The sequence below is a fragment of the Chionomys nivalis genome, chromosome 13 (genome assembly GCF_950005125.1).
Source record: "Chionomys nivalis chromosome 13, mChiNiv1.1, whole genome shotgun sequence".
Lineage (NCBI taxonomy): Eukaryota > Metazoa > Chordata > Mammalia > Rodentia > Cricetidae > Chionomys > Chionomys nivalis.
Genome location: NC_080098.1, coordinates 39,979,565 through 40,006,612, shown reverse-complemented (window position 1 = coordinate 40,006,612; position 27,048 = coordinate 39,979,565). Strand labels below are relative to the sequence as shown.

At 41.0% G+C, this 27,048-nt stretch overlaps 1 protein-coding gene across 1 annotated transcript in view; it reads left to right on the top strand.

Annotated features, from left to right (window-relative positions):
• The window catches only part of Epdr1 (ependymin related 1), a 31,332-nt gene extending 28,319 nt beyond the window's left edge, over nucleotides 1–3,013 (top strand). Inside the window, exon 3 of the mRNA XM_057786892.1 lies at nucleotides 1,328–3,013. Within this exon, the coding sequence (XP_057642875.1) occupies nucleotides 1,328–1,524 (197 nt within the window). The 3' untranslated portion in view covers nucleotides 1,525–3,013. The remainder of the gene's footprint in view (nucleotides 1–1,327) is intronic.
• Nucleotides 3,014–27,048: the final 24,035 nt, after the last annotated feature.

Below are 27,048 nucleotides of genomic sequence, written 5' to 3'. Positions count from 1 at the left end.
TGTGTAACTGCTTTCTTAGTTGATGTGGGAGTGATATCTTTCTATCTTTTGTTTCATTGGTTAAGTAATAAAGAAACTGCCTAAGCCCATTTGATAGGCCAAACCTTAGGTGGGTGGAGTAAACAGAAGAGAATGCTGGGAGAAAGAAGCTGAGTCAGGCAGTCACCATGATTCTCCCACTCCAGACAGACGCAGGTTAAGATCCTCCCTGGTAATCCAGCTCGTGGGGCTACACAGAATATTAGAAATGGGTTAGATCAATATGTAAGAGCTAACCAATAAGAGGCTGGAACTAATGGGCCAGGCAGTGTTTAAAAGAATACAGTTTCCGTGTAATTATTTCGGGCAAAGCCATGCGGGCGGCCGGGTGCCGGGGACGCAGCCCCGCCGCTCCTATTACAACACTTAGTGGGTTGTTGGAACACCTCTATCGTCTAGTGTTACTTTCATGCCTCTGGCACTTTGAAATTTATGTCCTCACCCTTTGCTGTAGACTTTTCATGATCTCCATGAGGACTGTGACCTGAGAGGAATTCTTTCCAAAAATACTCCTGAATTAGATACCATCATTTCCTTCTCCACCATCCCTTCTTAAAGCTGCAATGTCCAGACCTGCTCCATTATTCTGAATACAAACAGGCCTGCTTTAAGACAAAGCAATTCCTTTTCATTCTGAAGTTGTTTTGAGACACAAAGAGTAGACATTCAGTCTGTGGGAAATAGTGTGGAATTTAACCAAAACATTAACCACATTGTCATATGGTCCAGAGCATTCAGCTCTGAAGATAGAGTCAAAAGAATGATTACAAAGACTTACAGAGTTATTTGTACAGCTCTGTTTATAGTGGGTTCGTTCCTGGTATCCAACTGTTGGAAACAACCCAGATACCATCATCAGATAAGTGAATAAACAAAATGTGATGCATGTCTTTGGTAGACTAGTGTTCATCCTTTGAAAGGAAGGGATATGAATTCTGGCATGTGTAATAAATTAATGAATTTTGAGGATATTATGTTAAGGGAAGTAAGCCAGTCACAAATGATAAATACTGTGTACATGAAGTACCTAAATCAGTATCAGTCAGTCAGTAGCATGCTGGTTGCAAGGGATTGGAGGAGAGGAAGATGGGAAGCCACTGAACAAGTTTCAGTTTGGGAACGTTGCAAAGTAAGCGGTGATAATTGTAAAACAATGTGGATGCCTCCAAAATGCATCCTTACAAAGCTAAAAGGTGCCTCTTATGTTAACTGTATTTTATCACAAAAAGAAAATGTACCGGAATCTTGCCTATCTTCTCTCTGAAAAGGTCAACTTTTTCCTCTTTAGATGAAACCTGGATCGGCGTTTACACAGCCAAGGATTGTTACCCAGTCCAGGAGACTTTCATTAGGAATTACACTGTGGTCCTGTCCACTCGGTTTTTTGATGTGCAGCTAGGAATTAAGGACCCCTCTGTGTTCATCCCACCGAGTACATGCCAGACAGCACAACCAGAGAAGATGAGGGAGGACTGCTCTTGGTGAACTTGCTGGGACAGAAGCGACCACCTCGAACCTTAGTGAGTCTGTCTGGAAATGGATTAGAGACTGGTTTGGATGCAACTCTTCAATGGAAATAGATCACTTTAGGAGAATAAACACAGATGTGGGGTTTCTTGTACATCTGATGCCAATTGCTCAACTCCATTTTCAGTGGAGAACTCGTGTTAGCCTCAGCTGCCTGACAACGACACTTTGCACACTTCTAATGCCATCTGGGGCCACCCTTTCTCTGTGCAGTGTGTAGTCCATGCAGTAGAGAAGGAAGGGATGAGAGTGGGTACAAGGAGTTTGCCTCTGCAGGGATGAATGCTTTATTACTGCCACGAAGAACTGAAGGTGATAATAAAGTATAGAATGATTTAGTTCAATTCTCTCCTTATAAAGGAAGTCCCTTGCTTGCACCAGGATAGCAACAGTTCCCGCTGACCCCACCCCTACCTCTGGCTACTGAAAAAATGATCCTTTAAGATTCCTTCCAGACTTGAATTCTGTGGCATGACCCAATGAATGTAGATGCTCTGCATGGAAGCAGAAGTTTATAATAGGGAGTAATGATTGCTCTGAAAGGAAAAGCAAGCTTTAAGCAGGAGGCTTGGGCAATCTTATTATTCCCATGTGAGATGAAGTGAGAGCCAGGTGTGCTGCTTTGCTAGAGTACTGATTAGTGAGGTGAACCTTCATATATTTTCTAGTGAGCAGACAGGCCCCTAAAACAGCACTGAGCTGGGAGGCCCCCGAAGTCGGGACTAGAATTCTCTTTTACGCTTAACTCCTTTAAGTATTAAATGCACTATGCCTGCTCTTGCCTTGACTCTGTTGGAACTCCATTTCACTAAAGCTGTGTCAGTATGACCTCTGCTCATGCTTCTAAGGTCAGCTCACATGTGACCTGTACAAGCTCCTCCCACACCTGCATTCATTGCACCTTGCAGTTTGGCATGCCTTGTTCACAATACTCATTATGCTATGTGAGGATTTCCTGATCACTGGAAACCGCTCTCCACTATCCTGGCTAAGAGCTCCTTGAGTACGGGTACCATGTTCTTTCTGTTTACTTTAATATCTCCAGCACCAAGCAAGTGCCTGGCACGTAGTCAGTGCCCTCAGCGTTTGTAGAGGAGCTCACCAACTGTTGGTGTTCAGTTTCCTCATCTGTTAATCAGGGTTGGGTTCTCTGATTGCTAGGAAGACTTACTATTCGAGATTCTTCTATAACTGTGCTTCATTTGGCCATGTATCATCTTTAGTTATCAAGAGACATGTGTGATGCTTGCTTTATGCTGAAAACAATCTACATTGTAATTTATTATACACTTAAACAAGTTTAATGACATCTAACAAATTGTTCTTTCATGTGTTTGTTTCTGTAATAAATATGGATGAACTCAATTATAAGGAAGTGAAAACTCTTCTGTAATTAGTAAGTAAAATACTTCCCATAATAAAAACCAGATTGGTTATCCTCTCTTCAGAGCCTACTAAGTCTCATCTTCTCTAACGTCCATTCTTCAGTTGCCTGGCTCAGAAGGAAGTTTCAAAGCCAGTCTTGATCTGGTTTTCTCCCTCAGTCTTCACCGCTGATCAGGACCCCAGCTAATGTGAGAGTGTAGTTCTTACAGCTGACATTTGCATCCATCTCCTCGGTTATCCTGAGATCTGCGTTCTTGCCATCCTTGGTTTTGGGAAGAGTATTTTCACCTGCTAGCATTCCTCTGGTCTATTTTCTAGGAACTGCCCTGTTCTCATTATCTGTAATACATTCATAATTATAAGCCAACACCAAGCACCTGCCCTCTACAGTAGCTATTCTGATACCTGGGATCACAAAGAAGAGTGGAGGCCAAAGACCAAGAATGGCACTGCGGCATTCCAAGAGTTCCAGCCTACGAAGAATTTGTGGCAGTATTTGCCTGCTTCCCATATCCTCACCCACAGAAAAACTTTTGTCCAATCCAAACCACAGATCTTTGCTCAGTCTTAACTCTGGGCACATCCCTGGCCATATTCACAATCAAAGCAAGAAGTAAAACCTATCTTACTCATGAATACAGAAAGTGAGTGTGTTTTCCTTTTTCATTTGATCCATTCTAGTGATTAAACCCCTTCACAAAAACAAATGAAAAGCCATAACTTAGAGCTATCACCTGCTTTCTACAGCTATGGGAGTCAAGGTGCCTGCATGGAGATTCTGGTGCCTGCCTGGACATTCTGGTTCCAGACATTCTCTTATGATGAAGATGACTTTCTTATTGGAAGCTTTGCCACATGTAGCTTCTTAAAATTGGAATCTGGGACACACCTAAAAGTTATTCAAATATTTAAAGAGGATCAAAGTTGTATCTCAGTGGAAATGTTCTGTGAGGCACAGACAATTCCTACTACACTAAGATCACACCAATCAAAAGCCCCCACTTAACTCTTGCTGGATTCTTCTACCGCCTCTACCCTCAGCATTCCCATGATTCCTTTCAGTCACTGCCTGTCTACTGCCCATACCATCAGGTGTTTTCAACTTCTCCAGATGCATAGATCTAGCTTTTCTTTAGCCACAAAAGTACCTCAGCTGAAGAAACAATGCATCTGTCATTCATTTCTAGTCAAAATAATTCCACAATTTCAGCTGGATGAGAATGAGTTTCTTCAGCCCAAGATTTGTGAATAATTTTAAATGCCACTTTAAAAACAAATTGAATTTTATAGACATCCTGTCATCAATAATCATCTCTTTTACAAACATTGCTAGGATAGTAATAATAGAAATACATTTTTATTTGCTTTAGGGTGGAATTACAAACTCAGTTAACATGCAGAAAAATACTGGGCCCATAACTCATTGTGTATTTCATGCATGAAGAATGATGCTTGACTCTATAATATTTTTAATTTTAAATACATGTTGTTTTTATTTGAGCAAACATTGACACATGCCTTTTAATTTGCTTCATATTTAATGTTGTAAGATATAGATTAGTACCATCAATTAAAGAATAATTTGCAGTGAGTGCAGCACACGTAGCATTCAGGCCATCTGAGTATAAGCACCTGTATTCTGTGTTGTGCCTGCACTTGTGTAATTGCTGGTGATTTACTGTATATTTATTTTCATTCATAGTTGCTCGGGTGCATAGCTTAGTCTTCATTTCCTCCAACAGTTATGGTAATATATGTTAGGAAAACATATTTTCTTTTTGCTAAAACATGATATCTATAGTTTTCATTCAGAAAACCACCCCTCTAAGCAAATGTTAGATCTAAGATTTGCTACTATGCAAAAATCATTTTTCAAATTCAACAAGCATTAATGAATAACCTCTCTCAGTGGTATTTGGTGTATTGGTCTGTTGTTTGGTTTTGTTTTCTACATTAGTAGGATGAAATAACCGAGGCAGGCTGCTTAGAAAGAAAGGTTTTTTTTTTTTTTTTTTTTTTTGTTCACAGTTCTAGAAGAGCAGAGATAAGAGGCCTTGAGTGGTGATGGTCTTTCTGGCAGAGTCCTGAGGTGGCATAGAGCATGGAGTGGTAAAAGACAAGGTACCTACTTATGTATGTGTCTTTTTTTGATTTATGTGATTATTGGAGATGACAGTGACGGCACACATTAATGTTGTGGAAGCAATCAGAAAACCAACTTAAACCCCACATAGGTATGTGCTTTATCAAGTTTCTTACACGGAAAATGTCCATTTGAGGATTCTACTATCACCTCCCCGTTCACCTACCATGCATTAGTTGGTATTTCTGTTGCTGTGATAAAGCACCATGATTGGAAGCAACTTGGGGAGGAAAGAGTCGACTTCAGATTACAGTTCTATACCACAGTGTATCATTAAGAGAATTCAGGACAGAAACTCAAGGCATGAACCTGGAGGCAGCAGCTGATAAAAAGGCCGTGGAGGAGTGCTTCTTGGCTTGCTTCTCATGACTTGCTCAGTCTGTTTTCTATTACCCATAGTGAGCTAAGCCTTCCAACATCAACTATCAATCAAAAAAATAAATCACAGTCTTATCTATAACCCAGTCTTGGGGAGGATTTTCTCAGCTGAGGTTCTCTGTTCCAAAATGACTCTAGGTTGGATCAAGTAGACATAAAACTATCCAGGACATGCCTACCACAAATAGACTCCTGATACTGTAACTCATACCACATGACAAGTGAACAATAGCTCTGCAGAGGAATTAAGATAGATTCCAACACTTCTGATATCAGTTCATCAGTGGCTTTGCTTAACTCATCAATGACAGCAGTATGATTATAGAAGTCCTGATGTGGAACTTAAAGTCTTTGATTACAACTCAAACTACCTAGATCCCAAAGAGCAAAGAAATCTAAAAGAGATGAAGAAGGGGACATTCTGTTTGTCATCATAAATTCTCAGTCCAGAGGAGTTGTGCACAGTGATGGGCAGACATTAGGATAGCATGGATATTACAAAAGCAGCATCTTAGAAAATTTCGATTCAGGTACCCTTTTAAGGTATTGTGCCATGGAGTAGGTCAAACTGAAAGATCTTCCCTAAACCACAACCCACAGGCTTCTTTTGCTAGCAGTTCAGAATCATTTCCACTGTCTAAGGACCCGTATGTATCACAGTGTAGATTGTTCTTCAATGAAGAAGGAAAAGGTTTTAAGAAAAAAGCCATTTTCAGACCGCTAATTTTTAAATGTTACCCATAGTAACCACTCAAGTTTGGCTTTATAGTGTGTTCAATGTGTGCAAATCAAATTGTCCTATTTTTTTTTCTACTGCTGCTGTAAGCACCATGGCCAAAAACAACCTGGGGAGGAAAGGGTTAACCCCAGAACTGTGTGAATGAGAACTTATTTAGAAATAGAGTGTTTTTAAGTGATCAGATGAGGTCCTCATGGCAGACCGTGATGCAGGAAAATTAGTGTTCTTATGTAAAGGGAAATGAAGGTGTACACGTGAAACAAGTCACATGGAGAATCCCAGCTAGTCTCCCACTAGAGTCTATGCTAGAAGCTTAAAATAGCTTCTCCATCTGAGCACATAAAAGAAACCAGCCCTGCCAATACCTTTATGTTAGAAGTTCTGTGAGGTAATATGCTTCTGTTGATTAGACATACGGTGCTTGGTTAAGACAACCCGGGGAAATGCATACACATACTTGGTGCATATAACCAACTTGGATGTAATTTTTAGGGGTTGAAGGAGCCTCTGAAGCCTGCCTATTTCAAAATCTCCCATGATAACGGCAAGGGGAAAAAGAGACCTGGCAGCAGTGACTGCCTGCCACCAATCACCTTGGCTATGCACTTAACATTTGTTTCTTGATCAAATCTTCATAAGCAATAATAATCCATACAAGCAATGATGCATCCTGATTTAGACTCTACAAGACTTAGTGCCATGCACAGATGCCCTTCTCTAGTGCATAGCTGGGCTGGGGGCTTTCCTCTGATGGCAGTCCTTTTCGGTTTTTGAAAGAGCTCAGAGCATGTGTGATTTTTCAGATCCCTGGCACATGATGTGTGACTCCCAGGCAGAGGGACTAAAGAGGGGCCGTGTTTAAAGACATTTCAGCTGCTTCTGAGCGAACAGGAGGACTGTAGAATAAAATTAAGAAGGGTCATATAGAGATCATCCCTTTGTCTTCTCTGCTTCTTTTTTTCATTCCATGGCAGCATGGGATCTTGTAATTATCAAGGATTTTAATACACAGGCATTTCCTTCCTTGCTAGGTAAGCTTAGAGACCAAAACTTCGTTAGTTAAATAAAACTAAATCAGACTGATGGTGTTATGAGCAGAAATGTCAGAATTTTCAGACTTAAAATGGGAATAGGTACAAGAATAGGAAAATAAGTGAAAGAAAATTGAACCTCCCATTCCCCGTGGAGCACCGTTGACCACCCAGCTAGAGCCATCTCCCATGCTCTGTGGGCAGTTAGAAGCATGGGGCTTCCAGTGTAGAGGGTAAGACTAAGTGCTTCCCTGGAGGAGACTTTAAATAAAACAGTCAAACAATCTGAGAGCTGTGTACTGTAAGAACAGATGATGGGGTGGCGGTCACTGCTCCTCAGGAGTAACCAAATTCTGAGTAGTGACTGCCCTGAATGGGAAGTGGAAAAGGAGAGTCAAGCAGAGGACATGTCAAGTTTCTAAGGCGACAGAGTGCATCCCCTTTGAAGATATAAGCACCATTCTGCACAAGCTACTAATAGGCATGAAGGGTAGAAGCATCAGTTAGATGCTCAGTCTCTGTTAGAGTCTGATGTTCTTTGGAGAGCAGGGGAAGCCAATAATGATCTACAAAGAGTGCTCAGTGGAGAGTATTACTGGCTATGGGAATTGAGCAAGTCTGTAAATCTTTCTGAGTCTCGGTGGTCTTAGAGTAAGGGATAATTAGGGCCGCTGTGAAGAATAAATGAGTCATTTAACACAGTGCGTTCAGAGCAGAAGTCCAGGAGAAAGAGCTGTCAGTGTGACTGGAGCAGAGTGGCCTGCTGGCGACTTTCATATGCAGTACTCTAAGCTACACCTTTGTCTCATTTGCTCTTCAAATTGCTCCCAGTGACCAGGGGAGCAGTGGTACCCAGTGCAACAGTCTCCCAGACCTCACGGAAGGATGAGCAAGCTTTCCTGCAGACTTTGTTTTAACTTTCATCATCATCAGGTAAGGTCTCTCAGAAGGGAAGGTGAGAAAGATGTCCACAGGTAGGCAAGCGCAACAGGAATAAATGACCATGGGACTGCACGTTCAGTGGTGAGCTGGCATCGGTGGCCTTGAAGCTCTGTTTCCATTCCCTCTTGGGCCTCCCCAAGGCCTGTTCCATTTGTAGTTTGAAAAAGTACTGTATATATATATTTTGAAACGTCTGAATCCTGATGCCATGTTCTTCTGTTTTTGCATGTTATGAAAAGCCTTGAAGGTTTTTGGTTTTGCTTCCATGGGACCAGAGGAAGGCCATGTTTTAGGATGTTCTGCTTTACCCTTTCAGAAAAATACAACCAACTCACTTGAGGACTCTGTCTTTTCTGTTTCGGATGTAGATTTTAGAGATTTTCAAGGTGACAGTGTGAGTCACACACGGTTCTTGTCGATACTCATTGGGCTAAGTATTTGATTTCCCAGATGTGCCTGGTCTCCAAAGCCTGTGGATCCTTAGGACGCCTTTGCAACTCTGTAGCTTCATGTCCCAGCTTTCAACAGTCAACACAGGCTGTGTGAAAGGCTGTATTCCTTCCTGGCTCAGTGACATTCTACGGGAGACTTCATCTAACTGTGTAGTTCTTTACTGTGAGTGAACACCAAATTCCTAGTGAGACTCTTGGACTGAATGAATACTGGCATTAGGTGATTAGTAAGCGCTTTCTACAAGTTAGCCAGCATTGTTATTAGTAGCAAAGTCTCAGCGCATCAGAGAAAATAGCATACTTTGGTTGGTTAGTTGGTTGGTTGGTTGGTTGGTTGGTTGGTTGGTTGGTTTTGGGTGTTTTTGCTTGTTTGTTTTTTTTATTGTTTTATTTTTTGAGACAGGGTTTCTCTGTGTATCTCTGACTGTCCTGGAACCCACTTTGTAGACCAGACTGGCCTCAAACTCACAGAGATTATATGGCCTCTGCTTCCCAAGTGCTAGGATTAAAGGCGTGAGCCAAAATAGAACACTTCTCATGTCACTAGGACAAAACTGTTGTATACCACACACACACACACACACACACACACACACAATGCACTAAAAGTCAAGGGGAAATAGATGGGTAAACTGGGGGCAGGGTGGGGGAGTGTAGTAGAGGGGAGGGGATGGGGGATGGTAGAGTTGGGGGAGGGACAGAGTGGGAGAGCAATGAGATACCTTGATAGAGGGAGCCATTATGGGATTAGGGAGAAACCTGGTGCTAGGGAAATTCTCAGGAATCCACAAAGATGATCCCAGGTAAGACTACTAGCAATAGTGGAGAGGGTACCTGAATTGACCTTCCCTAGTATTTGGATTGATGACTACCCTAACTGTCATCATAGAACCTTCATCCAGTAACTGCTGGAAGCAGATACAGAGATCCACAGCCAGGTACAGTCTTTGACTGTATCCCTTCTTCAAAAAGAGAGCTTTGAACTTGAAAGGGATATGGCTTGGATACAATTTGAATGTGCCCAGCAAATGGTCACTTGCAATGAAAGTTTGTTCCTTGGTGCATCAGTGCTGAGAAGGTGACAAGACCCCATGGAAGGCAGCTGGGTAATGGGGAAATAGCCTTAGAAGAGGCTAAAGCTGGCTTCTGAGACTGAACCAATTCTTGCTAGAACTGATTGTTATGAAGCAATATCCTTTCATTCACGTGGCTTCTTCTGAACGTGGCTGCTTCCTTTTCTGCTTCTCTGCTACATCACACACTATCCAGTCATGTGCTTATCAGACACAAGCACTACACTCCTAAACTTCCATAATGTTAGCCTCGGTTATTGTTTTCATAGAAATACAAAATGGCTGAATTCAGAGGGGACAGTAACGCTTAGTAAATGAATACTTATTTGGCCTGAAAACTATCCTCATTTGGAGACTTCATATACTAATGACAGAGGCCCAGAAGGTGTCCTATTTTACTCCCAGAGGCTGCTAGACATTGTCTTCCTTGAGTTGATTCAGAAAGATAGGTACTATTGAGGGATGAAAAGGGGGATGAAGGAATATTTCACAGTGTCCCATATGCAGCTCTCTCCGAGCATGGAAAACAATTGCTGGCACCTGCGTGTGTTGTTGTTTTGTAAAGACTGGAAGTGAAATGAGTGTTACTTTGCTGAGTTTGGCTCCATGGTTCTACCTAGAGATAACTCTTGTACGGCTGGTAAATGGCTGAAGGATACTTCAGAAAATTTTATTTCTGATGGACCTAAGGACCATATCCTAGTGATTTTATACTTTATTGTTATTGAATGGATATTTGACTCTGAAGATTGGGAAGTATAGAAAAATGTTACTGTAATGGAAATCTCCTGGCACATGTGACAATCAGAGGTGAAACTGAAGACCACAGTTTCATTTTCAACTCATTTAAAATCAGCTGTAGATAATCATATTGTGATGTGTTCATTTAGCGTTTTCTTCTTCTGGTACATGTAATTTCTAAGTTATACACTAATAATATTTACCCAGTAAATAAAATCATAGTTGAAAATTTTCAATTATTATCCCAAATCAGGAACAGTTGATGCATATTTCAATCTTCAAACCCATGAGATGGGCATGATAACAATTGTATCTGTCTTATAGGTACTTGTTGAAATTAAATGGAATAGCTATCATAAAACAAGAGTATAGGAACTCACACAAGCAAGTGCTCACTGATGGCCACCAAGATTGAAGCTGAAAGGAATTTATTTTCTCTGTCTTTAATATGTCTTGTGAAAATGTAGCAGGGCCCATGAGAGTGAAGATGCCCACATGTGGCTAGGGGAGGAAGGACTTTTATGGATGTGGATGGGAGCAATGGAGGACAGGCTGGGGTCCTCGGAGACTGCCAGCTGGCAGATGGAAGTGAGCCCCATGGATATTCCTGCCTTGCTGGGTGTCAGTAGACTAGAGGAATAAATCTGAGGTTATTGAATTCTGCCTAACCCATAAGCCTTGCCAAATCTTTTCTGTTTGGGGTGTTGCTCTTCCTGCAGGTGGTTGTTCCTCTGATTAGCCAGGATCTGGGGAATGCAGCATTAGGCACCAAGCCAAAAACTTTCTCAACTATCCCGTCTCTTTTTCCTCAGCTGTCTGTGAATCTACTTAGCCTTGGGAGGAAACTATTGAGATGAGTCACTTGAGTTGCGGGGTAAAATGGACAGACTTGGTAATTTAGCCTGCTCTGGCAGGCAGCTACTTTGGCCCCTCCCTCCTATACTTGGTCTAGTCCCAGTGTTCTACAGAAATATCTGGAACCAGAGCTCTAGTAAGCAACGGAAATGTGTCGCTTGGCTTGACATTATGAGCCTTATTTCTCTATGTATCTTTGACGGAGAGAATGAAGTAAAATCTAGATATTCTATGAATTGTGGCCAAAGTAACAAAACATGACTTTAATGCCTCCAGTGTCCTCTCTAAGGCTGCCAGACTCCATATTTCTCTCTCCTGGATACAGTTAGATCAACAATGCCAAATCCTTGGTTTCAGATTTCTTAACTAAACCCTATATAAATCAGTCTCCAACTGCTTAAACTCTCTTGTCTTCAGGCAAAGTGATGCCACTTCAGGCTTCCTCCACATCAGCCCCCATCTGCCTGCATCTCCAGGAGATCACACTCTAGTGGGAATCCTGCTTTCTACTGTTCTGGGTTGTTAGCCCTGGGCTCTTAGATCTTTTTGTTCTGTGGTTTCCTGATCTAACTTATTCATTCATTAGATATAGATCTTATGTTTTCAATAAAAGATTTTAGTATTATTTCAAAATGTGAGCCATCTTAATTTACACCATTTGTTTCTGACTTTGCTAAGTAACATTGAATATTCTTCTAGAGACAACTGAAAAGGTTCCTTTCTTCTAAGTTTTTAAACAAAGTTACTTTTGAATGGACTGGTTATATTGATTGGTCATTTATGGCTGGAATCTGTATCTGTTGCAAATATCTGTAGGGAGCAGAGGAATTGCTGAGGTGGTAAAGTCCTGACTGATGTATATTTTGACATGTGGAAGGCCTGTTGAGAAGTCCTAGATCAACTGGCCCATGGTAAACTGGCAAAGCTGTTACCCACATGGGCCAGGCTCATGAGGGACAGCAAAGCTTTTGTTGGGAGTTTGAGCATGAGTGTGTAATGAACAATTGATCAGTGTGTGCAAAGACTCATCACTGCAACTTTCTTCTCAGGGACAGTTGCATCTTGAGACTGCTCACATGCAGAGATCTCCAACCAAGAGTGGCCAATGCCTCCCTTTGTGCGGCACCTAATAAACATGCTGAAGTTCTATGTTTCTGTGGTTAGAGAACCCCTCATGAATCCAGGTTCAGTGTTTGTGTGTCTGTGTGTCTGTCCTTTCTTCATTCCCTAACCAGGTATGAAAGATGCAGCAAACATTATGATAGCATCTGTCATTCTTATGCTTTCTGAGATATGAATGATGTGGCTGAAGTTTTCCTCTCCTTCCTTTCTATTGATCCAATAAATACAGAGTTCTTGTAACTAAACATCAAAGGTGAAGCAATGTAAGAAGCATAGCAGGGAATAGAAAGGTTTCAAAATAACTTGGGCATTATCTACACAGGAATATAATTTCCACATAAGATTAAAGTGAACGTGGTGGTTCGCATATGCAATCCCAGCACTTGAGTGGTGGTAGCGAGAGGATTAGGAGTTCAAGGCCAACTTGATCTATGTGAGATGCTGTCTCAGGAAAAAAAAAGTGAAGTTGGAAAGCATCATTCAAGGTCTGTGGGATGATTAGTTTTCTGTCCGTTTGTCACACACCATAGTTGAAATCCAGACAGCCTTTTAATAAAAGAGTACTTGAGTCCCACTCTTATAAATTTTACATTCCGGTGACTGAAACACTTTTATCAGATAACACAAATGATTTGGATAGGGCAAATTCTATTTATTGATTGCTCTAAAATTCTCTAATTTTTTAAAATAGAGCTTGAAATGTCTGGATGGCTTTTTAAAGTCCAAATTGTTAACCTTTAAACAAAGGTACCATGGGTCCCCTTGACTTGAATGTACTCTGCAAGCTTTATACAATGAGCAATCCTCATGCTGAATTTCCAGGGCTCCTGTGGCAGCAGTGGACATGGAAGGCACCTTAGTGTTTTAAAGGGGGCAGAATGGAGGCTCTGGGATAGAAGATTGTGAATCAGATTGCTTTGCCATCATAAAAAAATTTGGGATAAAATAAATTTTTGAAGAGTAAAAACTAACAGATTAGTATTAAGACAGAATAAAGTTGTATAAAAGCACACACACACACACACACACAGAGGGATGCTGATCTGGTCTAGATAGTGAGGTGAGGCTTTGGGCATGTGGTGCTTTACCTACAACTGGAAAGATGGATAAAGTGAACTTAGGGTAAAGAGTATTCCAAGCAGAGGAACACAGACACAAAGGCTCTGAGATAGGAGAATACCACAGTGTTAGAGGAACTTAAAGAAAGCCAGAGTGACATGTTAGACAACAACACAAACCAGTATGAGGTGAGACTGCAAGCCACTTGGCACCATGGCAGATTTAATCTTAGGGTTGGAGAAATGGAAATCACGGGAGTCTTCTCTATCTCACCCCTGTTGATGTCACTTCTTTCCCCCAAATGACTGTTCTGCTGCCTACACTCTTTTAATGCCATTTTCTCTTTACCTGCTGCTTTCTATTCTCTCTTTAAGTTATTTTCTTTTCAGATTTCCAATCTAGTGCCTTTTTTACACTCATCTTTCTGTGTGGTTTCAGCTACCACCCTTACCCTTGCACTGTGGCTGCCTTTTAGGTTTGCTTGTAAAATAAATTATACATGGCTTTGGCCACATGAACCTCCCAGACTGTTGAAGAGGTTGTTGCAAATCCATATCATCTTGGTGATTGACACAGATTTTCTATAGAGGAGAGGGAGAATGAGTCATCTGTGAAAGGTCTTGAACAATGGTGGGGTAAAGCCCTAGACAACTGTGGAAACAGCTGGCTGTCTCTGGCCTTGTGATTGCTACTATTATGTAAAACACATGCTTTGAGTTTGTTTTATGAGGTTTCTACTCATCTTCCCCAAGGGACCCTGACTCAGGCTTATGATACCCTCTGCTTACGTCCTTGTGGGCAGCAGACATCACCCTTCCTGAGATATTGTAGGAAGAAGTCAGAAACTTAGTGTATCTGAAGGCCACTGTGGTAAGGTCGAACTGAGCTCTGAAAATATAACTTCCTTGAAGGCCATGGTAGGTCTTATTTTCTGATTTCTGTGTAGCTGTGTAGAGTTAAAGTAAAGAAGGAAGAAGGTACCAGAAAATGAGGAAGAAAGAATCCATCATGTTGGCAAGTCCTGACGATAGCGCTACATTTTACATATAGTTGTGGTTTATTTTGCCCTAGGTGCTGGCTTGTGTTTTGTCAAGTTCGTATGAGCTAGAGTCATCTTAAAGGAGGAAACCTCAATTGAGAAAATTCCCCCAAAAGATCCAGCTGTGGAGTGTTTTCTTAATTAGTAATTGATGAGGAGAATGAATCCCTGGGTGATGCAATCCCTGGGCTGGTGGTCCTGGATTCTATAAGAAAGCAGGATGAGTAAGTAAGCCACAAGGAGCAAGCCAGGAAGCAGCATGCCCCCAGGTTCCTGCCCTGTTTGAGTTCCTATTTTTTTTTTTTTGAAGATGAATGATAATGTAGAAATGTAAGATGATCAAAGTCAATCTTCCTTTTCTATTTTATATCTTTTCAAATGTTCCAGAAAGTCTCAAATATTGATTTGGTGAATCCACCAGAACCTGGAGTGATATGGAATCAGCAGCCATCCTGAAGGAGACTCTGCTTGATCTCTGGGATGGGTCGGTCAGACACCAGGTGTATGCATGAGAAACCAGCTGATCCCAGAAACCCCACTCACCTGGTTGACAGCAAACATCTGCAGGCCTGGGTGGCACCAGCTCGTAAGTCATTGCCCTCTGCCCCGGCCTGCACTTTTTCCTTTGTCTCACCATTGTCCCTGACATCTGCTCTAGCTTCTCCCAACTGATATGGCTTATGGTCTTTGGCATTTGAACTTGTCTTTTTCTGCCTTTCCCTGCACTCCTCCTTATTGGACTGACTTCACATTCTTCAATGTTTTGTGACTCTCCCTGAAAGTAAAGTTCTCACGTCTGCCTCCTTAGATGGGACCCTCATAGTTCCCTCCTCCCTGAGGCAGGGAGATGTTTACAGATTGTTGTGCACAGGAAAGTCATTATTGTACTTTTTTGGTAAAGTTCTAAGCTGTAGTCTGTAGGGTAAATTCCTTTTTGTTCAACTCACTCAGTAATTCCATTATTGGGGATAGCAGAAGATTTTTGTCCAAGCCTCCACTGGTAGACAGTACTCCTCAACAGTGAGATCACCTGCCTTGCAGTTCTAATGTGTGTATATATTTCTACTTCTGATTATTTTTCTTCCCATGCTCAGAATTTTGCCTATATTAACTTGCGCACTGTGAATGCTAAATGGGGCTTATATTCTCAGATATGTCCTGCCACAACTTTCAAACACTGTTGATGGTATCTTGGTATGTACACAGTTTTCTTTACCAGTATCTACCTCTGGGACTGATTGACACAGACTCAACCACATTGTTTCCATACTCAAACAAGCAAAAAATATGCAAGGTCCTTACTACAGTTTTATGCAGATAGAAGGACTTAACAGAGAGCCCAGATCGCCAGACTGTCATCTAAGAACCATAGGAGATCCAGTCGAAGGTAGGGAGGAGGGAATATATGAGCAAGGGAGAAAAACAGAGTACATTCAAGTCAAGGTCATGAAGGGGAAATCTACAGAGACAGCTGAACCAAGCTCATAGGCCCTCTGCATGTGGAAGACAGTTGTGTAGCTTGAGCTATCTGTGGGGTCCCTGGCCATAGGACCAGGATCTATCCCTGCTACATGAGCTAGCTTGTTGGAGCCCATTCCCTATGATGGGAAGCCGTGTTTGGCCTTAATGCTGGGAGGAAGGTCTTGGTCCTCCCTCAACTTAATGGACCAGCCTTTGTTGACTCCCCATGGGAGTCCTTACCCTTTTGGAGGAGAGGATAAGAGGTTGGCTGGAGGGCGGGGGGGGGGGGAGCAGGGGGGGCATTGAAGAGGTGGGAGGAGGGGTGAGAGGGAGAGCTGTGGTTGGAATGTAAAATAAAATTTAAAAAAGTAAAAAAAGGAATTGCAGGAGGACTTCTAAAGAGTTGTTTTTAACAAAAACTAAATGCTGTTTTTAACTAGTTCCCAATTATTCGATTTTACCAATGAAGACTCAGAAGCCAGATGCAAGGGTGAAACCTGATAGCTCAGAGAGGCAGAGAAAGCACCTACCTGACCTTCTGTTTTCACTGATGTCCCAGAAAGAGACTCTTCTCCTCTACCATCTCAAGCAAAAAGGAGTGCCAAACTCAATGTCACTCCCTTCTACTTCTTGAGCATCTCTCTATCAGTTTTCCTGACCCCCTTACTCTCTCTGGCCTTTTCCTTCCTGTCAATTACTTGTTTACGCTCCCTCTTTACCTAAGGTTGGACTTTATTTAATCCTATTTACAATATTCAAGCAGAAAGTTCTTGGATTAAAGGTGTGTGCTAGGGTTGAACCACACCACAACTAGAAACAGCTTTTTGCCTTCAATAATGCAATCTCAGCATTCACAGTATGATCAAATATGCTGCAACAGAGTCCCTTAGATTCTGTCTCCTACTGCTTGACCACTGCCTTCCACAGCCTCCTTTCTCTTCTCCTGTCCCTAGTGTTCACATTCTTGTGCTTTTCTAGTTCTTGCTTATGGCGGTTCAGGTTTCTTTTATTTCATGTCCTTGTTACCCAATGGTTTATAACTCAGCTGCTAACCCAAGGTCATTGTCTGGGCATTTTCTAATTTGTGAAAGTTGTCATCTAATATGATAATTTTACCAGGACAAAATTACATAGGAACACTTGTTGTTACTAAGGCAGTCATATATACTAGTCATGCAAACATGATAATTTAATTTGTCCATAACAATTGAAATCATTATAGTTAAGATAATATTTATCTAATGTATTTTATTAACACCACCTTTTCTGGACATACCAAAGATATAAAAATCAGTGTTTACGGTTTATTCAAGATTGTGCTCAAGTATTTTTGTAGAAAAATAAAAATAACTAAATATTGGCACTTTTCATTTCCAGTACAATGTTCTCTCGGTGTCTTCACAGCATAACCACATTCCTGGTATCCACCTAGAAGACTGATCTTCAGAACCAGCAGGAGAATAAGCCAGGCACATTTCTCTTCTTCCCTGTGCCACAGTTACACCTGCTGTGGTTGCCTTCAATACCTGTGAACTGTTTGACCTCCATCCGATGTGTGATAAGACCTAAACTGAGACACAGTAGCAAGGTCTCTATTCTACAGCAGCCTCTGAGATGCCACTATCCCTTGGAGATTGGTCTCCGTCAGATACTTAATAAGGTTTCCAATATCAGAATATGATTAAGGACACTTGTGGTCAACTTTCTATAAAGACATATGACTAAGCTTCCATTTCTGAGAGCTGCTGCTAGCAATTTTTATATTTCTTCCAGCTTTGTTTTGGAAAAGATCTTTTACCAAGAGTATTTTTAGATACTTGCTTGCAATGATCTCACTTTAAGGATGACTGTGATGATTATCGCCAAGACAGAACAGGCAACTGAGGCTGGCAAGGGTTAAGCGATGCTCTCAAGTTAAGCAGAGTGCAGCATACACCTGCCTGCTTAGAACATTTTTCTTCCTAATTGCTATGCAACTGCAAACGCATAAACTTAGGATTCATAATATTTAAAGGTTTTGCTTGTTGTACTGGGAATTGTTCTTGGCTTCTAATCCGGGAGTCTGGCTGGAGTGGCAGACCCTCTATCTAAGGTGCTAACCATGGCGTCTGTACCCATTCATCTACCTTGTCCTACAGCCTCCCTCGGCAGCTCCTGTCCTAAGGTTATTTTCCGTGCCTTTGCTCCAGCTGCCCGACCAGTCTCCTATGCCCTTCCTCTTCTCTACAGCCCCAATTCTACTTACTACAAACAGCCTGACTCATTTATCAATTCCACTTAGTAACTAAGAAATAGAAGGGTGTTTAATAGAGATAGAATGGTGTTTAATTGAATTATTAACCTAGCATATTTGGGTAAACTCGATCCTGGGAAGAGTGGAGAACTGTTCCTGGGAGTCTTCCTGTTTGCCATGTAAGGGCAGGCGGCTCTGATTTTTCATGTTTGTTGTCACCCACTACAAAAGGTGTCCTTTGCATGTTGGGTTCATTTGCCTGTTTTAAGGGAAAGCACTATGTTTTCATGAGCATCTGCGGCTGGGAAGCCATTGTAGCAAGTGAAGCAGTATTTTCAACTCCCAGTGGGTTTCAGGTAGCTCATTTGCTCCCGTTTACACACCAGCAGCTGCTTCTGAGACAGGCAACTCTGCCCCAGCAACTGCCCTCTGGGCACCATGCTGGCTGGCCTTATTTAAACACACTGCTGTTGTGGCAGATTGAGATCAGGCTACGTCCTAGTCTAAATTACTTCACATTGTATGAAACAACAGTTTGACAGGCTATGCCTTGACCTAGAAGACTACATTTTACAAGCAGTTTCTGACCGTATTTTGAGGCAGAAGTTTGCAGCCCATCATCAGACCCAGAAACTACACCGTCTGCCAGGCACCGCCCACCATAGACAGCTAAAGGACACTTCTTGGGAGTAAATAGGGAAGCACACCACACGTTTGTCAGAGTGGACCTTAATACAATATACTAGTGTCCTTATAGGAAAAGGAGGTTAGGATATAAGTACAGTAGACAATGGGCACAGGGGAAAAATAGCCATTATAGAGAGGAGAAGGGTCTGAAATGAAATCAACACTCAAAAACTTGTATGTTTACTCGGCCTCTAGAATTTTGAGAAAGTAGATTTCTAATATTTAAGCCACCTAGACATCAATATATCTTGTGACAGTCATAGAAACCTATATGGTAACAAATAAATTAGCATATTTTATGACTTTGATATTTCCTTTATTTAGATCATACTTGTGATATAGTATTCCTAGCCCTCACCTGGGCTGGTGGCTAAAAAGCCTCAGGCAAAGGGCATTTTCTTAAAAAGTGCCACAAAAAGTTGGGTACCAAATGACGCATGATTAGTAAAATCTCAGGGTCAGAAATTGGGGTTCAACCTGAAGATCCAGAAAGCACAACCAACCACTGTGTTTTACCTTGACCTCAGTCTGAAATGGCGATCCTGCCTCCTGGAATCTCGGAATGAGACTGTGTGTTGAAAGCTGTTTCCTCCTGTTTTATAATCCTCCTTAGAGCTGGGATTAAAGGTGTGCACCACCTGATTTCTATGGCAACTAGTATGGCTACTGGGGTTAAAGGTGCCTGTCATTGTGGTTACTAGGATTAAAGGCGTGTGTTACCATAACCTGGCCTATAAGGCTGACCAGTGGGACAGTTTTACTCTCAGATCTTCAGGTAGTCTTTATTTATTAAAATACAATTGAAATACCACCGTGTGTGTGTGTGTGTGTGTGTCTACTTATGTCTCATGAGATGAATAATTTGTCCTCAATTGGTAGCTCCATTCTGAGTAGTTCTGAAGGTTTGGAAAGGTTGGTCTAGCAAGAGGAGATAGCTCACTGGGAGCAGGCATGTTGTCCCTAGCTGCTTTCTGTTGCCCGCTCTGTTTCCTGGTCAATCATGAAGTGAATAGCTTTGCAACAACCCTCCTGCTGCTATGACATCATGCTTAAGAACATATGATCAAACAAACATAGACCAACCCCCGTGAAACAGTGTGCCAATATAAATCTTTACTGATGTTTCTCGTGTATGGCTTTTGGTTGCAGCAATGCAAAGGTAACTACTTTCTTGGTAATACTACTACTATCTATTTCTCACATTTTATTTGTGAGAAAGTGTTTCATATATGCATCAGAGTGCTTAAAATTCAACTCACTGACCCCACTGTAGGGAGTGGTACTCTGATCCTAGACTAGACATGTGGCCTCCAAGCCAGCTTCCTGCACTGCTATCAGGGATGACAGTACTTTTCCTAGTATTTAATGAACAGAGGGATGTTAAGAGATTATAAATAGGACATGAATGATACATGATGTCTGTCTTGAGGACTTCACAATTCAGTTTAGAAAACAAGTTTAATTCCAGGGAGGTTAAGATAAATGTCATATACGAGGCCCTGTCCAGAACTGTTATTTATAACTTGGATGAGGAAAATAACAGCACGGTAATAAATGGTACTAAGAATTCAACTGGAAGAAGAATAATCCTTGGATAGTAAATTATAAAAAAATTAAATCTATGAAAAAAAACTCTCTTGTCAGTCTTGTGTATTCTTCCACATCAAATGAAGTGCTGTAAAAGAAAAAATGAAGTTCTAAGTCCCAAATCAGCTGAATCAAAACAAAGATTATCAGGTGTTGTGCAAGAAGGAGGCCTGTTTCAGCTTTATTATCTGACTGTGTAGTTCTTTTGCTATCTGTCCAAGCTAACACTTATAGGGTGCTCTGTCCACAGGGCATGGCAGACCTGTTTTTGGAGTCTCTGACAGGAAAGGACCCAGTAGAAGGAAGCCCATTTTCTCCACATGCTTCAGCCCAGTGTGGAGACAGTACACTGTAATCATGACATGAGGGATGGAGAGGTGCTTAGCCATGAGGAATGAAGCTCTTTGTAGTAGAAGAGAAAACAAATAACTTCAAGTTTTAATTTGTTATTTTTTATAAGTCCACAAAAGAAAAATGCACCAGAAGGATCACGGAGCACAGAAAAATAAGTTGTTGACAACCTAGAGAAAGAACAAGAACGAGAATACACTGATTACACATGCTCAGCGCTGGTTCTTAACATGTAAATGGGGGGCTGCGAGCCTCTCAGCTCTCCTTTATTTGTCTAAGTCAGTGGTTTTTTTTTTTTTTTAATTTTTTTTTAATTTTTATTTTTATTTTTTTTATTAATTAATTAATTTAATTATTAAAGATTTCTGCCTCTTCCCCGCCACCACCTCCCATTCCCTCCCCCTCCCCCAATCAAGTCTTCCTTCCTCCTCAGCCCAAAGAGTAAGCAGGTTTCTCTGCCCTGTGGGAGGTCCAAGGACCACCCACCTCCATCCAGGTCTATTAAGGTGAGCATCCAAACTACCTGGGCTCCCACAAAGCCATTACATGCAATAGGATCAAGAACCCATTGCCATTGTTCTTCAGTTCTCAGTAGTCCTCATTGTCCATTATGTTCAGCGAGACCGGTTTTGTCCCATGCTTTTTCAGTCCCCGGCCAGCTGGCCTTGGTGAGTTCCCGATAGATCATCCCCATTGCCTCAGTGTGTGGGTGCACCCCTCGCCGTCCTGAGTTCCTTGCTCGTGCTCACTCTCCTTCTGCTCCTCCTTTGGATCGTGAGACTTCAGTCCAGTGCTCCAATGTTGGTCTCTGTCTCTGTCTTCTTTCATCGCCTGATGAAGGTTAATATTCAGGGGGATGCTTATATGTTTTTCTTTGGGTTCACCTTCTTATTTAGCTTCTCTAGAGTCACGAATTATAGTCTCAATGTCCTTTATTTATGGCTAGAAACCAAATATGAGTGAGTAGTCGGGTTCAACCTACCTCTTGACCCAGCAATACCACTATTGGGAATATACCCAAGAGATGCCCAAACATACAACAAAAGTATATGCTCAACTATGTTCATAGCAGCATTGTTTGTAATTGCCAGAACCTGGAAACAACCTAGATGTCCTTCAATGGAAGAATGGATGAAGAAAGTATGGAATATATACATATTAGAGTACTACTCAGCAGTAAAAAACAATGACTTCTTGAATTTTGCATACAAATGGACGGAAATTGAAAACACTATCCTGAGTGAGGTAAGCCAGACCCAAAATAAGTCAGTGGTTTTTAATCCTCCTAATGCTGCAGCCCTTTAATACAGTTTCTCAGGCTGTGGTGACCCCTCAACCATAAAATTATTTTCATTGATACTTCATAACTGTAATTTGCCACTGTTACTAATTATAATATAAATATCTATGTTTTCTGTTGGTCTTAACTGACTCCCATAGAAGGATCATTTGACACCCCCCCCCCCAAAGGGATTGCAATCCACAGGTTGAGAATCACTAGTCTTGGTTGGTTAACCCAAAATTAAAGGAGGGATACCTATCCTGTACCACCAAAAACATGTGTTGCTAGAGGGTGTTTAACCTGACCACTCCTAAAATGAGGGGAAGGGGGCCCATCCTATGCCACCAAAAATACTTAAAATACCCCCAGCCCTCCAGAGGTAAAACAGATTTCAGTCCTTCTCCTGTGTAGGAAGTCTCTGTGTGCTTTGTGCATGCTTTGTCTTTCTCTCTCTTTCTCCCTCTCTCTGGTGAGTGTGCATATGTATGTGTGTTTGTTCACGAACACGTGCATGCATACACGTATGTGCTTCTCCACTTGCACTAGAGTTTGTTACCTGTTACTTCCTGCTGTGTCTCAGATTTTTGCTGCCCTGCAACTCACTAATTAGAAGGGAAACTGAACATGATCAGGATCCCTAGACGGTAACAGAATCAAGAACCACCTGGGGAGTTTACTAAACTTATCATCTCCTTTCTTCTGTCTCCCATATTTGCCTTGTGATCTTATGTACTTATCATGTGATAGAGCCCAGGGGTCTGGATACAGAATAAACAGATGGTTGAAGAACCATGCTGTTGTCTGAAAAACCTGTATCAGAGTCATGATCCTTTAGCTATTACGTTTGCAAGAAAAACCCATAAAATGTAGAAGAAAAATGAGACTGTTACAGATGTGATGTTTTTCTTTAATAAAAGAAAGAATTATCACTTCAGTGCTGTTTAACTCAATGCTTTGTCCCCTTTGTCTATGTGTCCTGTGATCCAAGTCTCACATATGACCTCGTACATACATGTACAATGTGTGTAATGTGTGGTAGCACCTAGTTCCTTTCCTGCTGTGTTTGCCATGACACCTCCAACTACAGACTCCCTAGACTACTTCTCTTCATGATCACTGACAGGTCCCCAAGGGGAAGTGCCCTGATGGCCTTCCTGACCAGGAGACACAGCTTGGAGAAAATGTCCCTTGTACAGTGTCAGAGTCTAAAAGCAAGCTTGCATCAGTCATACTGTGGGTCAAAAACAAGGATGCTCTAGTGAGACATGAGAAACATTGGCCCAAATAGCTTTAAGCCTTCAAATGCGATAGGAAAACAAGGGTCCATATGTATTGCCTATAAAAAAATCTTCTTTAAGCATATTTTTGTATTGTCCTAATGTGGCTATTGGTCAAGAGGTGTGTCACCATTGCCTTGTCTGTAAGGTTGATCAGTGTGGCTGTTTTACTCTCTGAACTTCAGGCAAGCTTTATTTAATGAAATACAAGTGAAATACCACTACAATATAACTTATAAGTAAGTATATTCTGATTATATCCCAATATAATTTATTTGTTGCAAACTGTTTCACCAAAAATATTAACCCTTTAATCTATTCTACAGGGGCTCTCAAGTGTGATACAGCAACGTGGTGCGAACTGTGGTAAACACAATCAAGAGGCAGCATTTCAAAATGCTTGTGTCAACTTTGAAGAACTTTATGTCTATTGAATCTAAGCATAATGAAATTGAGCCTGCACTTTGATCATTTGGCCTACTAGCTTTTTCTTTAACTCATTATTTTATTGATAAAAGATGTGATACATGAAAGGTTGGAAAGTAAGGGCAAAATTCTCACCACAGGCTACTGAAAACGCTGTTGCAACCATAGAGAAAACACCCAACAAACCTATCCCATAAAACCAGCAGGTTCCTGAGATGAAAATCTGACAGTCCATAAAAGAAACCTGTGATGTATATTAAAATATAATAGCTATTAGTAAACAAAATACCAGCACACCAACCCAGAATCAAATTACACACCAAGATGTCCTAACAAAGCAGAATATTTTCCCCTTTAATGCAACACTACAGATGATAAAAATACATTCTAAATATTCATGAAAATTTAAGAATCAAGCTAGGCTATTAAATATTAACAATAAGATGATCTGCTATAATATTTAAGTATTTAAATGTATTCACTTATGTGAATGTGTGCAAAAGGTACCTAGAGATTTATAAACAAAAATATCTATAGTAATTGGTCTTTTGTTTTTTGGGTTTTTTTAATTCATATTTTCTTGCCTTCTTTTCTTTTTTTGTTGTTGTTTTTTACAGTCACGTTTTCTCTGTGTAGTCCTAGCTGTCCTGGAACCCACTGTGTAAACCAGGCTGGCCTCAAATTCATAGAGATCTGTTGTGGGGAGCTGCGGGCTGCGTTCCTGCCACCCAGCTCCTGGCCACCTGACTAACTAATGCCCCAAAATAACAACACACAAACTGTATTCTTTTAAACACTGCTTGGCCCATTAGCTCTAGCCCTTACTGGCTAATTCTCATATCCCGATCAACCCATCTCTAATAATCTGTATAGCACCAGTCTTACCAGGAAAGATTCAGCATGTCTGACCTGGCGGCTTGCTTCATCGCATCTGGCTCTGAGAGGAGCTGCCCTGCATCTGAGCTCACTTCCGCTTCCTCCCAGCATTCTGTTCTGTTTACTCCACCCACCTATGTTCTAACCTATGAGGGCCAAGCAGTTTCTTTATTAATTAACCAATGACCTTCCTCCATCAGAGATCCACCTGCCTCTGCCTCTGCCTTTATTTTGTGTACAGTTATTTTCTGAGCTTTCTATAAACAATATAAGTGTGTGTAATAAATATATACTTTTGTGGAATAACATGTTGCATTTTCATAGAGTTTAAATTTCTACAAAAACATTATGTGTTATTAAATGTGTTGGAAGAATTTTTAACCAACAAATAATTTTTGTACACAAAAAAAGTATGTTGCTTTTAATGTAAAAAGTAAAGCTCTTGTCTTAAAGGGAGCAAGAGACAGTTTATCCTAGGGACATTTTGAATGACCATGGCTCAGGAAAACAGATTTAGGTTACTCTAAATTGCATGTTCCAGTATGGAAGCAGTTTCAAGAAGTTTTAAAGTTTTACAAAACAAAGTCATAAATCAAGGTAAGCTAAAAAAAAAAAAAAATTACATTGGTGGGTCCATCAGAAATGTGTTTGCAGCAAGACAAGGGAAGGTTTTCTATGGTCCCAAGATGTTATCTGGTGACATCCTAAGCTTTTGAGTTGGTGAAACTTGAAGTCTGCTAAGTTAGTAGATTCAGAACAGTTTTTATCTATTAGACACAAGACATTAGTTTAGACAAAGAGGTGGGCAAGGAATGACTACTGGGGCTAAAGTTAGCCCTAGGTAAGGTAATTAGCATCTCTGGACCTGCAACATTCCAGTGTCTCCACATCACTGCTGGTTTATCAATCAGTCATTATCAACATAGTTTCTTTCCAGAAACTTTCCAGAAACTCTTGTTCATAGTTTGGTAATTCAATACATGTATAAACTGTATAATGCTCACGTTATGGTAATAGATACTGAGAATTTAATAATACTGAATTGGAGATTTATACATTTTGTTCCATAGTTTTACTTTCAGGAATGGGCAATTTACAATTGAAAAAGAAATGAGAAAAGGCTTTAATGCTTGGCAAACACTATTTAAGTACATTAACTCAACAAACATGGCCTTTTTCTGTCTCTCATCTTGTCTCCTGCTTTGTAGTTAGGGGTGGTGAGGTCCCCACTGTGGCCTGGGTATGACCATAGGCAGTTGAACTGCCGAACTTGATAGTAAAGGGGGTGTTAGGATTAAAAAGTAGGGTGTGTTGCTGTATATAGTACCCAGACTCAATTATATTGGATAAAATAATGTATAAATGAGTGCTAATTAAGGACATAGAAGCATTCTAAGGATGAGGGAGATAAGACCTGTGCATCCACAAATATCCTTATGCTCAGAATTGACTAGGCTTGGTAAATAATCTCCATTCCATATCTTAAAACTCTTAATAATTTAGAATAACTTTACACTGAAACTTTGTGCTGCAAATTATGTACCAGGTCTTGGTTAAAACTAACATCTCCAGCAAAAAGCAAGAACCAATCAAGTAAAGTAGAATCCAAGCAAATGTGTGGTAGGGTCCTGAAGGCCAAGTGATGAGATTATACCAAGATGAGTATAATACTGCATGGACTCAGAAACTACTGCAGGGTCAAGCTATCCCAGAACTAAGTTGTGGTCGCTGGATCACAACACAGGTGTGCTGGCTGCCTAGACTGGACTGAATGAAAGAGTGAAGAAGATAATATTTGCAGGGAGATTGAGTGTGGAATGGTCTCCAGGGCAAAGGACTAGAGCTAATAGTCAGTGCCCATGGCCCCACAATGGCTTCAATTGCATAATAAAGCATGAGACTGTGAAGTACACAAAACATTAATATTAGAGACCCGGGGGATTGCTTCTTTTAGTTATTTTCCAAATGTTCCCCAATAGGCATACAGTACTTCCATAATTAGATTTTTGAAATAGAACCTATTATGTCTGAGAGGATTCAGTATTTAAGGTGTTAGTATTAGAAAAAAAAAAGAGAGAGACCTTTTTTGGTTTGCCAGTAAAAGCAAATCCCTAGCAATGGAACAGCATGGTATGTTCCCGTGCAGAAATGTACAAAATGACCTTGACCTGATTTAACTGCTTAGGATTCATTTCATTTCTAGATCTGAGTCACTGGCCATATTTCTCATTGAATGTAACAGCTTGATAGGTCAAGCTGTGGAACTGCTCGCAGCTAAGATGCTAGGTGGGCCACCATTCCTGCTTCTCACGGGTAGTACACCTGTCCATCTAAATCTGCCT